General features: G+C 42.5%; 1 protein-coding gene across 1 annotated transcript in view; it reads right to left on the bottom strand.

Annotated features, from left to right (window-relative positions):
* hipk3b (homeodomain interacting protein kinase 3b) overlaps positions 1-14,701 on the bottom strand; it is a 38,300-nt gene that overhangs the window by 3,235 nt on the left and 20,364 nt on the right. Inside the window, exons 3-15 of the mRNA XM_070972251.1 lie at positions 12,364-12,487; positions 7,578-7,697; positions 6,959-7,045; positions 6,275-6,459; positions 6,030-6,189; positions 3,985-4,108; positions 3,767-3,888; positions 3,455-3,579; positions 2,956-3,123; positions 2,513-2,845; positions 2,270-2,416; positions 1,895-2,154; positions 403-542 (exon numbers count right to left, since the gene is read on the bottom strand). Of these exons, the coding sequence (XP_070828352.1) occupies positions 403-542; positions 1,895-2,154; positions 2,270-2,416; positions 2,513-2,845; positions 2,956-3,123; positions 3,455-3,579; positions 3,767-3,888; positions 3,985-4,108; positions 6,030-6,189; positions 6,275-6,459; positions 6,959-7,045; positions 7,578-7,697; positions 12,364-12,487 (2,095 nt within the window). The remainder of the gene's footprint in view (positions 1-402; positions 543-1,894; positions 2,155-2,269; positions 2,417-2,512; positions 2,846-2,955; positions 3,124-3,454; positions 3,580-3,766; positions 3,889-3,984; positions 4,109-6,029; positions 6,190-6,274; positions 6,460-6,958; positions 7,046-7,577; positions 7,698-12,363; positions 12,488-14,701) is intronic.

The raw sequence follows: 14,701 nt of genomic DNA on the forward strand, positions 1-14,701 counted from the left end.
CCACTTTAGTCATTTGAGAAACTGGAGTTTTCCGGTACTTTTTGGTTTTGGTACTTATTGACTTTCAAGGGACAGATGCAGGATTCAGTGACTTAGCATGACAATGTTATAAAATGGGACTTTCCACAAGCAAACAACTGTGTTTACTGGGACACCACGTCCAAACCAGCCTTTTAAAGTGATTAAACCCAGGTCACAGTGGGAGAGTGCTTTTATCCCTGCAATCACTTTTCTTATGAAGATGAAACATATTTTGCCATCTTCAATAATCACAAATCTCTGACCATACAAATGCTTATACTGCATATTCTGCTTAACTGTTGGGGCTGAATGTCCCTCTGCAGCCAGCAGCCCTGTGTGGTTATGTGCTGTTCACGTGTACACGTGACTGCTTGTGCTCACCTGCCCAAAGCCTATAGGCTGCTGTTGCTGGGGCTGGAATGCAGGGGTGATCTTCTGCGGCCTGTTGAGGAGGGGAGTGGAGTGGTGATGTTGTCGCCCAGGAATGCCTCGCCCTTTGGACTGGCATGAGGACTCTAAGACTGAGGTGGGAGGTCATGTAAAGAGAGAGATGGACGAACAGAGGTGGAGATGACACATGTTAATGCAGACAATTTGGGGTCCTGCTATCAATAGCACAAATTAAATAACAGACAAAAAAAAGATGCAATCAGAGATTGGACCCCACTACAACTGCAGACATGGCAACATTTATGTCAGGATGTTTTGTAGGCTTGTCAGCTGCGTCTCATCAGTTCCAAACCTTTAAATATAGTGGCATCTGTCCTCTGAATATGATCTAGGCGATTATAAATAGATGTGTTTGGGGGAATCTGGGAGGAGTTGGTAACTAAGCTTGTTCATAGAGCTTTTAGTGGGGTCAGACCATCAGCTATAAATACACCCGGTAGTGCTAGAATAGCAAGCTGTGCCCTTTTATGTGGGGCTTTAGTTGCAATAGTATGAGGGTTGGGGAGGGAGAAGACTGATGATTCTATATGAATTTCTCTGAGGATTTAAAGTTAAACCCACAGCCTAAAAGACCTATGAAGAAGTGGTTCTTAAATGAATGACAGAGACTGTGTCGTCCCACTGACCACAGCTGTTATGAAGCCTACATACAGCATGTGTAACTCCTTTTTAACACCTGAAAGAAACATTCATCAAACATTCATTTGTATATGGCAGCCAGTATGTTCTCTGGTTGACATGCATGTTTGGAATATTTTATTCAGGATGTTAAACATTTTAGGAGAATTAGGCATGTCTTCTGAATCTTTAAGAAGTGCAAATACACACAGACACATGGCCTCAGACACAGTCTGGAGCCAGAGTAAGGAGTGTTGACAGCAAACAAATATCCACTCCAGAGATCAGAGTAGATACGTCAGGGCACGTCACTCATAATCACCTGTGAGAACCTCTGTGGCCTACAAAAACAGCATAATCCCAGGCCATGTGACCTGTGGAGCAGACAGCAGCAGTGGTGACTGGATCTTTGAGCTACCATGACCCACTCATGCACTGGCTGGGTGACACAGTGGACTGGATAACACATCAGTGTGTACTTCTGACACATGAGTGTGCAGAGGAAAAGGCAACCTATCACCTGCTTCATTCATATGATGATTTAGTACTTTACTGGCCACTCTCACTTACAGAAGTTCTTAAACATAGAGACTAAAATTTGTGCTTTGTTATATACTTGACACCTTGTACAGGGCCCTATGAAATCCAGATTCTATATTATTTTCCACAATATTCCTCGTTTTACACTGTTTTTATTACCAAATTCTGTGATAGCGTCTGTGATATAAAGCCCTATACGTCACCTCACAGTCAGACACTCTGAATGACTTTGCGTTTGACTTGTGTATCATATGTCCAGTTTTACCTGTGTTGCCAGGTGTTTCACTGATGATAGCAGGGTTGTTGCTGTTCTGCACCCTCATTGGAGGCACCACAACAGTACGAACAGTTGGCTTGCTGGGCTCGGTCTCTGGAGCAACGCACGCCACGCGGGGCTCGCAGTTCTGATTGCTGCCAGCGATGAAGCGTCGCTCTGCGAAGGGACTGTTGCTGTGTCCAGAGGTGTCTGAGGCAGGCGAGCTGTCCACCGTGTCACAACCGCTCTCCTGTTCGTCGTCCGACATACTGCGAGAGGGCAACCAAAGAGTTAGAGATACCGCTTTTGTTGCTGTAGTGCAACTAACGGAGAAATGAGTAAAACATCTGTAGGAGAATTTGTTTGAATCAGTTGCACTGGTACCTGTTGGGGTGTTTGCAGGGTGAGGTGCTGGACTGGGCTGAGGCTGAAGAGCTGGTGCTGAGTGTACTGTCTGGACTGCTGAGTGAGCAGACTCTCTCCATACTGACAGTGCTCTGACACGCCTCACAATCTGCACTACCCTTACACCTGTGTGCAGAGAGACCAATGAAATGAAGCCCAAACATTTTTGAATCAATTTAGAGATACAGCTTAGTTTGACAGAACCCGGTGGTCAGTACTCACTCGCCCATCGAGTGTCTTTGTGCTCTTTCCTCTTCGTCGCTGCTGATACTGATGACACTGACGGTTGGGCTGGCGAGGTCAGAGATCACCATGGCCTGCCGCTGCTCCTGCGAAATTGAAAGCTCCTCACAGTCTGGCTCCACTTTACAGCAGTTCTCCTCATCATCCTCCTCCACTTGCTCGGTTCCTTGCTCCTCTCCAGCAGTACGCCCTGCCTCTGGGCATCTGGCTGCCTCCTCTTCTACCTCCTGCACATTCTTGGCTATATCGGCCATCTTTGGGGACTGGCATGCTAAATTTTGGATGTTCGTGTTTTGGGAGAAGTTGCTGCCCCTATTGAAAAAAAATAAGTCACTTTCAGGGAGAGAGAACACCTTTCAGGATATGTATATATGTTTTATGTGTTTTAGTTTAGAGAGGCAAAACCAACATGCCCTATGTACCTGTTTGCACAAGGCTTGGCTCTCTTGTTGGCAGCTGGCTGTGGCCACACCACATGTGCAATGCCTATGTTGATTGGCTGGTGGGTGGACATGGTCATTTGGTTGGTTAAGAATGGCTGAGGATGTGCAATCATGGAGCTGTAATGATTACCATGGGGACGCACTTTCCTGCATTAAGAAAATAGAACATTGGAAAATTGAGCCAAGAGCCTTTAGCACCATTACTGACAAAATGGTCTGTCTCTGGTCCCAAAGGACATGTATGACTCATCGATCATTAGCATTCAGGGGAGCAAGTGTGCTGTATCACAGCGCTACAGCCATTCCCAAGGGTGTAGACATAGCGACACAAAGGTAATAAAGCACTAATAAATACTGCTTTATATAATACAACAATATATTGTAACTATAAGGAGCATATATACATAAAGGATACAGTTAATGTATCAAAAAGATATTGTGCTGTAACCCCCCTGAAACCGACAAAGTACATGCTTACCCCCAGTCACCCATTCTCTGTGAGCCCGCCACAGTGTCAGACGCCAAAGTGGTTGGTGGTGGGGGCACCGGTGTCACCTGCTGCCAAGCGGGCACCAAGATCTGCTGTGCACGGTTGGACCAGGCCTGTTGAAGTACAGACAAGCAAAGCAGTTACATTCAGTGTCTGTCCTCTCAGTGTTGGTTTCATCAGCTGGCAGATTAAAACCATTTCACTGATCTACACTTAGTGATGGACCAGACATTTCCCTCCATCTCAGCATATGTTCTCTGACCTCTTTTGCCATCATTCCTATTCTTGCTACACCCTTACCTGTGTGATGACTCCAGGTCTGATTTGTATAGGCTGGATGGGGGTTGCTTGAGTGACCAGAGGCACAGAAGCCTCCATTCGAACAGAGTAGCCTGCTGGTTTAGCGGTGTTGGTGGGGATTCCTGGAGGGATAATGGACAGGAAAATGTTTGACTTTGAGATATTTAGTCTAACCACCAGAATATTAAACAAGAGAAATAAAGATGTACACATCCTACCTTGGATGGTTGGGGGACACAGAATAAGTGCCTGCTGAAATGAATCGTTGCATCCAAACTGGCCACTTCCTGTCTGCAGTGGTATCCTGGGGTGCATCACTGATGGGGCTGATGGAGCTAACCCCTAAGAAAGAAAGAAAGAAAGAAAGAAAGAAAGAAAGAAAGAAAGAAAGAAAGAAAGAAAGAAAGAAAGAAAGAAAGAAAGAGGAATGTGACTGGACTTTTCTGTATTATCAGAATGATCAACAGTAGCATTAACTAGCCAGTAGATGGCGACATCTCTGTCAGGAGCAGTCTTCAGACAGGGGCCCAGGAGAGATACCAGGGTTTGTCAGTTAACTTTGGGCATATCACTAGTGTTCCAGAAGTGAGATGGTTGCTCACTTGGCTCACCTGTGGTAGATCGCCATCGTAACTACAACACATGGCTGACCTATTCCAGAAGAAGTTCAAGGTACTCAATCAAAAAGTATTCAAGGCCCACTCGCTTACGAAGCAACACCCTGGAAAAATGAAGTCACCAACCTTAAAGGATTCCAGTAGGCAAAGAACATGATTTAATGTGTATTGATCATTACTTTCATCTCATGAAATTTCAGTTTTTGATCTGTTGGCTAATGATTGGATACCTTTCAACATGAATTTGGTCATAAGTTTATCAGCAAATCTTGGGCTGATCTTCATGCGACCAGTTTAATTAAGGTTACATTTTCTTCAAAGCTACATAACTGAAAGGTCGTCAAACAGTGTTGAACATACTCTTTGAGACAAGCTTAAGCAATAAACAAAGAAGAGTCAAGCATGTGCCTCTGCTTCACTGCTCACGCTGCTCTCGTGCCTGGATATAATCACATTTATTGAATAAAGAGAACTAGGCTTATATTGTTCTGCTGTTGCTCCCGCATGTAGCCCGACCCCCGCACACATGATAGTAAACACAAAGCAGCCTTTCAGATGAAAATACTAAAAAAGCCACAACATTTTCCTGTAAAATTCTCCTAAACAAGAAACACTGATCATTTACTATCCTCAATAGAAACAAAGGCTATTGCTGAGCATTTTTGTTGTGCAAGGAACATGAAGTTTCAATGCTGATTAGTAATGAGAGGACCTTCTGATATTATCCTCATGTAACACATATCTAGACACCATTATAATGTCTTACAAGTAATGTTTGATCATCTTTTCATGTTTTATCCTCTGTATAATGGCTTTTGAGATGTTTTGCATTACAAAGATCCAATGCGAAAAAAAGGGTCAGCTCCTGTTTTCTCCTCAGCAACAACACTGATTTGCACTGTTGCCATGACCTCAGAAACATGACGTGATTTTGTTGCCATGACAGCAGTGCTGAGACGCAGTAAGATGGGCCAGTCAGCATACATGAAGCTAATAACGGCAAGGAAACTGTCTTCATGATCGGTCTTCACAGGAGCAGATGAACAGAACACACAGCATGTCAGTTTCCCAGACCATCTGTGATTATTCCATCACTTACATGTTGTGATGTTTTGTTTTGTTTTTCAGTTCTCCTTTCAGGAAACAAAAAAGTAAATAATGTAGTTACAACTACAATTCCAAAATAGTGTAAAAGTGTGAAAAAGAAATAAAAACTGATTACAATCATTTCCAAACAAATTGTGTTTACTAACAACAGTTTTAAGAGGTGTCCCTGAGCCCATGGATAAACATCCTTTATCCAATCACGTGTTCACAAAGTGGTGAACCTCGCTCCATCCTTTCTTGTGAACGGCAGAGTCTTTCCAGGATGCCCCTTTCATGCCCAATCATGATGCTATCACCTGTTACCAATGAACCTGTTTACCTGTGGAATGTTCTAAACAGGTGTTTTTATTATCACATTCTGTTCTGTTTGTGTTTCACACAGCATCTCAACTTTAAAAAAAAAAAACTTTTTAGCTGGTTGGTTCTTTTGTTTTAATTCCCCAATGATTGATGATTACAGTGTGTAAATGTAATAAAACTCCCTCTGTACACTGACAGACATGGCAGTTCATGAGGCATACACATCCTGAGCGACTTACTTGAGTGTGGACGCCTGTCATCTTGCTGAATGGGTGGTTGATGGAGGCAGCAGTAGTTGTGGTCACAGGTCTGACAAAAGGACCTTTATTTCTGTTGGCCGCCTCATACGCACTGGGACGAGCCCAGCAAACATCCATGATATGGAAACATGACTTCACACTGCAGGCAGAGGAGTGACATGGAGAGTTACGTAGGAAGATCAAAATGACAACATGTCTGACAATCTGAGGCAGAAAGAACTCACTGGTTGCTATGGGGGAAGTCGAGCAGGTGTTGCATTGTCACAAAGGGGTGGCTGAGAGCTTCGGCGGGGGCAATCCTCTCTTCTGCATCAATCAACAACATCTTCTTCAGCAGGCCCACAAACTCTCTACGGTCTGCCTTCTCTGCTAGCAAGTCACTACCTTCCAGATTCATCACCAAGTTCACCTGGATTACAAACATTTTACTGTTAAAATAACTGGTCAAAATAACGGTTCAAATCCAGAGGAACATATTCAAAGGAAAAAAGTCATGTGAAATGAGAAATGTTACATTACAGTACACTCTTTGTATAATCAATCAATGGATTTTTTTAATATGTCACGCATTTCCTAAGAATGATACAACAGTTAGTCACGAAGATGAATTTGTAAGAATCTCCTCTGACTTACAGAAGGACAGACCTGAAAAAGTACTAATGGCTGTCTGGGGAATTTCCACCTGTGGTCTGTTTCTAAAGTGATAGTGAGTAAAACCTGAACTTCGATTTTAGAAAATTTGGGTGTAGCATTTTACTGAAGGGAAGTCAAGCTTAGAGGCGCTCTTTTCTGAGTAATAAGCTGTGTATGCCCTGCTCTGTTTGTACAGCATGTACTTCCTCTGGTAAAGATCTAGTCACCGACATCCTCTACACATTTGATGTTGTGGTCCGAGCAGCTCAACATACGTGCGCTATGTCATCCAAACAGCTGAAGATGTACTTCCTTGCTTCCTTTGATTTCATTCCCGTCTCGGTCTCATGCTCATCTGTTGACTACAAAAAAAGAACAGATTTAGTGGGGACATAAAAACTGAATTCAGTGAAGTAGTTGCTGCTCTCAGTCTGTTATGATTTTAATAGTTTATGTTCCAATAAACTACTTCAAGCTGGTATAAAAAACTTGCATAATCACATCTTAGATTCCAAAGTAGAGAAGCATGTTGGGCACTGATGACTCAATCTCAAAAGGTACCTCCTCTGCGAGTAAAGTGGAACTCGCAGCTGCTTCACAGTATGTGAGGCAAAGTGACTCGCAGACTTCGAGTATGTATAATGTTTTCTCTGACTTTATCTTCAACAAGACTTTATCTTGACAGTTAGTCCTTCTGTGCATGCTTTGGCTCATTTCTGGAAAGCCACCGCTGCGCCTATATTAGGTACTGCAGTCTTTGTTTGCCCAGCTGGAGCTGACCTACCATTTTCACCACTGGCCTTTAGTGAAACAAAGCAAAAGCAGAGGTCGGTCGTTTGAATAGGTGGTAATAAGTAAATTTACCATGTTTGCAGGTGTGTAAATGCTCCTCACCTTTAGTCTCCATGCTGCATACGGTGAGTCAGACTCTTTGCAAAAGAACCGTGCTGTCTTTGTCCCTGCATTCAACAAATGTTCTCCTGGCAAACCTTGTGTCTGAGAAATGTAGCGAATCTGTTGGACATCAGGAGGGAAGGGAGAGAGAAAGGAGAATATGAACAGAAGAAGAACTAAGTCTTGTTGCTGAAGAAAAAGGCAATTCTCAATGGTTTAAGGTGGACTATAAAAGCTCTAATGCTATTTTAGATTAAGCTATTAATTTCTCCATCATCCGCATTCTGTCCAAAACCAACACATCACCAGAGCTTCTTACACTGACACTCTTTTAGGTGCTAATAATTTACAAGGTCAGTCACAGAGATGTCACTCTATCAAGTCCCTCATAGTTTGAGTTAGTGTGTGGATATATACAGTTCATAGAAAGGACAGCTGCAGAGACCATGAACATGACACATTCCTGAGAAATGGCTACACCCAAATAAGACCCCTGTACTGAGTGCAGCTTGTGTTTATGATCTCTGGAAGGTGTCAGGGTCTTTTCATGTATACTCTGATAACAAGGTTCCTATGGCCTCAATGCCAAATGCTTTGCTGCGTAATGATGCTTGTCAGTCAGATGCTGCATGGCAAGAAAGCCACAGAGGTTTATAAGAAGAGACCAGTGAGAAGCCTGGCTGACGTCAATCACACCCAAGTGTAAGGGACAAGAACCATTAGAGATTCAGCACTGCTGGGAAGCAAAGAGAGAGCAAAGAGCCACACATTTGGAGAACAGTCAGGATCGTGAAGAAGTGTGAGTTTGTGAGTGAGTTCCATGAGGCACCTCACATCTAAAAGTGAACTACAGAGACTGAAAATGTATTTGTTGTAAGCACCTTGTGTTGCTCTTGATGTTGCCCTCCATGGCCAATGTGGCTGTGTGGGTGGCATCTATGTCTATATTACGAGATTTAGATGTGACAGTGGAGATCCACTTGTTTGTATCAAGACATACTAACATCCAAGTACAATAAAATGCACAGTGTCCCTGACCATTTCTCCTTCTTAGAGTTGCTTTCCTTTAGTCATATTCCCATGACATGCTGATTTATGTCAACCAAAATCCCATTTTCTGTCTTTCATATCATTCGTGACTATTCATAACATAGCTAAGGATTACTGAAACTACCATTTTCAACAAATTTAACCGTGGAAGTACAGTTCCTCTCCTTTCGTGTCCATAATAAAGCTGCGCTGTAGTTCAGCAACATCATGTAAACAGCAACAGACACAAAAACACAACACAGTCAGTGTGTGTGGGTGGGAAAATTCTTGTGCTGGGAAAACCCTTATTTTTCCTAGAAGACATGTCTGCAGAGATCTCACAAACCAGTGAGATCACTGGTGCAAAGCTACTGCTTCACTAAAGATCTATCTAGCGAGCCTGGGGCTGTTGTAGAGCAGACAGGAAGCATAGGCAGCATTTATTTTATGGCAGTCCATAAGAACAATACACACTATATGAGACGCATTTCAATGATATCCTCGCTACAATAAATAAAAGTACATCTCATCTTAGGATAATGTACCCACACCCTCCTGCCTACTCACTGTACAATGAATCTCATCCAGATTTGACACTGCGGTACAATTTGTACCATCTACTAAAACATTCCTTTTGGGGCTTTAACCCCTACTAACCCACATCCTTTCTGCTTCTAGTGACCCTGCCTACATCCTCTTATTCTTACAGATCCTCCAGGTTGCCGGCTGGGCTGAGCACCAAAGAAAGAAAAAAACAAAATCAGCAAGCACACATTAGTTTGTCCTCTGCAATAGCGTGCACTGACCCTCATGGCTGTACCACTTTCATGGTGCCTCAGAAAACACGAGACCGAGTGTTGAAAGAGGGCACAAAGAAAGATAAAACAAAAATATGGGGAATGGAGTCATATCTAAGACTATAGCTCCTGGGCTAATCTTAGACACTCATAATGAGACACTGGCGGAATCGTGATGTTTGTCACATCAAAGAGGTGAGCAGCCTCTTGCTTCACCAGTGAAGTAAAAGATGGTGCAACTGTGGGATGAGGTAAGGAGAGAGGAGAGGAAGCAGGGAGGAAGGGAGGAGGAGGAGCCAGAGTTATAAATATAATATGCTGTGAGGCATGGAACAAGACCCCTTGCAGAAAGATAAGAAGAAAAGGGGGAAGACGGGGGTGGCAGCAGCTCAGTCAGCTCCAGCCAGATGACTCTGTGGCCCCTGAATGACACTTCATAGCAGCAGTCACCTGCCTAGCTGTTTACTGACATACAGTCAACTGGTCATTTATTTTAGGTTATAAAAATTTAGAAGCTTTTTATTGTCAAGTTCCGGGCACAGAACTTGACAATAAAATGATCATGACAATGATCAAATTTATGATCATCCATGTCTTCAACCTTCAACCTTCACATGTTGCTTGATGTGTTGAGGCCAATAATTGATGGTAGATGAGTTCTAAAATGGTGTAAAGCTAGAAAGAAATACCAGCTGGTTTGGATGCAAGAAAACCCAGGATGTTCATTTATATAAAGTCAAGTTAGAGCACTTTTCAATCGAGAAATTATTTCATCATTAAACATTTGAATAGAAAGGATGGTGGTTTTGTTTCTCAGAAGTCATTTGACTTCTGATGATAACTCTGCATTCTTCTACATCACATTTCACTGATAGGCAGAAGATGTGCAGAGAAGTTTAAGTTTGTGTAATGAATGACAATAATATTTGATATAATATTAAATGTCAGGGTATACATCGTACTTTAACCCTCCAGAAAGTACCAGAAACCAAAGTAAAACTTTTTTTTTTTTTTTGCTCAATGCTCTTGCACTTGCACTTGCTGGTTTTCCCATTTACTGGGTAATTCCATGACCAAATGGATAACCATGCATATCAGTGGGCAGGCTTGGCCAAGAGAGACAGTGTTTCCTATGTGGGGTGAGTGTTCAGTCACAGAAGAAAAAAAAATATCATAGGGATTCTGTCTATTTCTCAAAGGCACAGGCACATGAAGAGGGATACTCAAAGATGCATTTCCAACTTACTACAAAACCATTCTGCTGAAAATGGGGCAGGATGGTAAGTTCAGTCATTCCGGGGACTGTGATTAACTGTAATCAGCAGACAATAGACAGTAACATGAGTGGTGCAAGATCCAACAAGCTGAAATCAAAAGTGATGACCCTCTGCAACAATTCCAGTGTTTACGATTCAAATCCAGTCACCAATTTACATACAGTAGCTTCTGATCTCTATCTGATACACACCACATTCCACAGGTTCCTTCTCACCTGTTATCTAGCTTTTTATTTCGCCTCTCATGCTTCCTATCTATGCCAACTTAATCCCATCTACCGTCATCACCCCATCAGCTCCAAGCAGTCCCTTGCTAAATCGAGGAGGCTACCCCCAGCTATCTCTAAAGCAGCTTTGTGACATGCTGACTGGCTCCAGCAAAAACAGATTCATCATATTTAGACTAGTGGTGCAGCACTCCAGTGAAATCTCTTTCGGAGGTGTTGGGTTATCTCTCCTGTCTCTGTCCTGGGGAGAGTGAAAAATGATGCCGGGCCATAAAAACACTTTGGTATGAATGCAATGTGCAGTGGGGCTGAGTGCTGCTTGGGACAGAGCAGGATATGACTGAGGCTCTGTTGGCAGGCTTTGACCAGATACGGCTCTGGGGCAGGAGGAAGCAGCTCAGTGTAAGTCCAGATCAGTCTAGTCCTGGGAAGATACAGGGCTCCACTGGGAGGGGCAGACATCCAACAGCTCCTAATAGACATACCATCAATCACAAGAACATGCCTTTCTGCTCACTGTCACAGATGCCAGCTGATACAATCCTCAGGATAGGTACGTCAACAAGGAGGCAGTAAATACTGCACTAATTTAGTACTGTAAGACACTTGAGCCCTCAGTCTCTTCCTTCATTGAGACGATGCATCACAGACTTTTTTTCCATGTGTAATCATACACAAAGATTCTTTGCCTAAACCTCAAAAGTTTCCTATCCCTCCTATCCATGCCATCCTCCTACAGAAAATCCTGTCAGTACCACTAAGAGGGCATTAGGCCTATATCTCACACTGATTAAAATAACAGATTTTCCTGTACACGCAGCGATAATGTTGCATTCTTGTCCTCGCTTCAGGCCATCTGTCCTTAACTCCGTTGCTAAATGCTCCTGTCTGCCTTTTAAGCCTTTGTCAACACGTCTTTTGGGAGATTTAGATTGAAGTGGCTATGGATCGCATATCCAGTAAACTTCAACAGTGGGAGCCATGTTTGAGTCAGTAACCTGAAGGCAAGCCTGTAATAGAAAGTTTCATTGAATGCAAACTCAAAAACAAACACACTGAACCGACTCCTCTGTGGGTGCCTTGATTAGAAATCATAAGGGATAACGGAAAAAGTAGAAGAAGAAGAAAAAAAGAGGGACAGAGAGGAGAACAGGAAAATAACTGGTTGGATGGAAACAGAGGGTGTAACGCTACCTAGACAGCCACATGGGCAGTGTTAGGATGAGTGGGAGAATGGGGGTAGGGGACTGAACTATGGGAGGAACGACTGCAGAGAGGGTAAACATTTCCATGTGGAGATGGTGCAGAAAGGAGAGATTGTGTCATAGAATTTGAAAGCAGAAAACAGAGATGCTGGGATAAGAAAGAAGAGGAAAGGGGAAATCTCCCCCCAAAAAATAATGAGCAAAGAGCCAATGGCAGCTAAAAAGTGAATGGTGCGAAGATGGTTGTTTACCTGGTCATACTCCAGGGCCCCAGGGTATAGGGGCCAGCCTAGAAAAAGTTCAGCTATCACACAGCCTAGGGACCACATGTCTATGGCTTCACAAAACGGCAATCCCAAAATAATCTCTGGAGCCCTGTGAACAGACAAAACACACATCTGTTAGTCTAAGGTCACACAACGATAGCATGTAATGTTAAAACATGAAATGATGACATGCTAATACACAATGCTGCATTTAAAGACGGTCAAATAAAAAGGTTTTGTGTCATTGTAAAAATGAAAACAAATCTCTGAAACAAAGTCTGTAAACTCATAAAGCATCCACTAAACAATGAAAATGTCAGCGAGATAACAGTGTTAGAAATAAGCTTTTTCTTCCACCAGTCAAAGTGGTTATTGCATTCTAAATTTTAGCAGCATCTCAAAATTTTGAACACTCACCATTTTGTAATTGTACTTTGTGTGCAATTGTTGAGTAATGCTTGTTGATGCGTCAGTCAACCAGTCAAGTTGCATTTGCATCAATTTCTGTCCAGACTCACATAATACATGCAGAAAAGACTTTGTCGGAAATTAATAAAAGGTACAGGTGTATTTTTTTGGTGAAATAATAGTTACCACTATATTGACATGCAAGATTCCAATGGATAATTATTATAATTACTACTATTCCACAGACTATTTTATAGACAACTGATAGAGAACTTCGTCACTTGATGCAACCCTGGAGATAGCGGATAAGAACATAAAGTTCTTCAATACATAATGTGAAGAACTTGTCTTTCTTACCAATCTGCTCCGGAAAACAGATTTGTGTGTTGTAGCTCTCAAATTTTGATATTTAATTGCTTACATAAAAGCTACACAGACTGTGGAGCTTTTTGGCTCCGTAGACTGGCAGACTTGAGCAATTAAATATCCATTATTATTAATGTCATGGAATTCCTGTTGATGGCCATTCAGATGGGAATGTGTGGTCCATGTGTAACAGGGCCAAGTGACTTGTAAGCCAGTGTTGTGTGTGCACTTGAGTCGCCAACCATCAGGAGGCTGAGTCAGTGGGTTAGCAGGTCAGCCAGGCCGGGATCAGACCTTCAACAGGCTGTTGTATCTGCTCTTGGCTGATAGGAAGTAGGAAGCACAGTCACTACTTCTTCGCCTACGTGCTGGCTCGGTGTTACTTACAAGTGACTCCATAATAGCATTTTAATACCATGTCACAGGGACGGCAAGTGGTGACGCAGGCCTGTCAGCACCAGTACAGGTAAGACATGCTGACAACTGTCAAGAACTCTGTGTTTAGGACACACCACAAAGCCTATAAACTGTGACAGTGCACTGACAGCATGATGTAGGCTGAGCTCTTTTCTCTGATACAAGTCTTTCAGTGCAAAAATGGCCTTTAAGCTCATCAAGATCTATAAGACACTTTGACTTTCTACCAGGGTAACACCCATTCGACAAGTCAGGACACCTTTGAGGAAGAGTGACAATGAGATAATGTAGAAAAATAATAATGATGTAAACTGGCTAAAATGATAAGGAATGTATGTTGAAATGAATTTCCTAACATCCCTTATTTTATGCAACTACAGGGCAGGGAGATAATTTAACATTATTGTTTGTAGTCTTCATAATTTTACCTATATTAAAATATAAAATGAATTAGAGGGGAAACTTGAGTGACCGAGGGATATCATTTCACTTCCGTTCAGCATATATACAAGATAAACCCTAAACAAAACATTTACCAACATGAAAGAAACCAGAGGATTGAAATAATCTAAAGAACGACAAGGATGGGATTCCAACGCAATTAGCTCCAGTGACATTCTAAGATTTGTGTCTCAGACAGCTGGGCATACCAACTAAGGCAATCCGGCTCTTTCATACTGAAAGCATCTACAGGGATCCAGCAGACTACAACTCTATGACGTCTTTAAAACCATATGGGACTGAATGTGTCGGACGTATGGCTAGCAACAGCAAACTTAAGACCTGCTAAAATAAGTTTTAGACAAATTTATCACATGGTCAAAACAAATGGCCACAACAGCTGGTGCAATAAGCAACATAGCATCAGAAAACCAACCAGGCAGTTAAGCCAATGATTTCAGCCTCACAGGCATGTCCTATTTATAAGGAACAAGTTTTCCCTAGAGGAGTCAGGAGAGAGATGCTACATATCAACAGAACCATACATTCATCAGGACACAAGGCTAATATAATGATACACAGTAAGGGTGACCAGTACAACTTGAGCAGCACTCAAGCAACACCCCGTGCAACAACCAATACACAAGCCCATGAACAGCTCCTATTCAACTTCTGAGCTACAACATACCCG

This window comes from Chaetodon trifascialis, chromosome 1 (assembly GCF_039877785.1).
Source record: "Chaetodon trifascialis isolate fChaTrf1 chromosome 1, fChaTrf1.hap1, whole genome shotgun sequence".
In the NCBI taxonomy this organism is placed as follows: Eukaryota; Metazoa; Chordata; class Actinopteri; order Chaetodontiformes; family Chaetodontidae; genus Chaetodon; species Chaetodon trifascialis.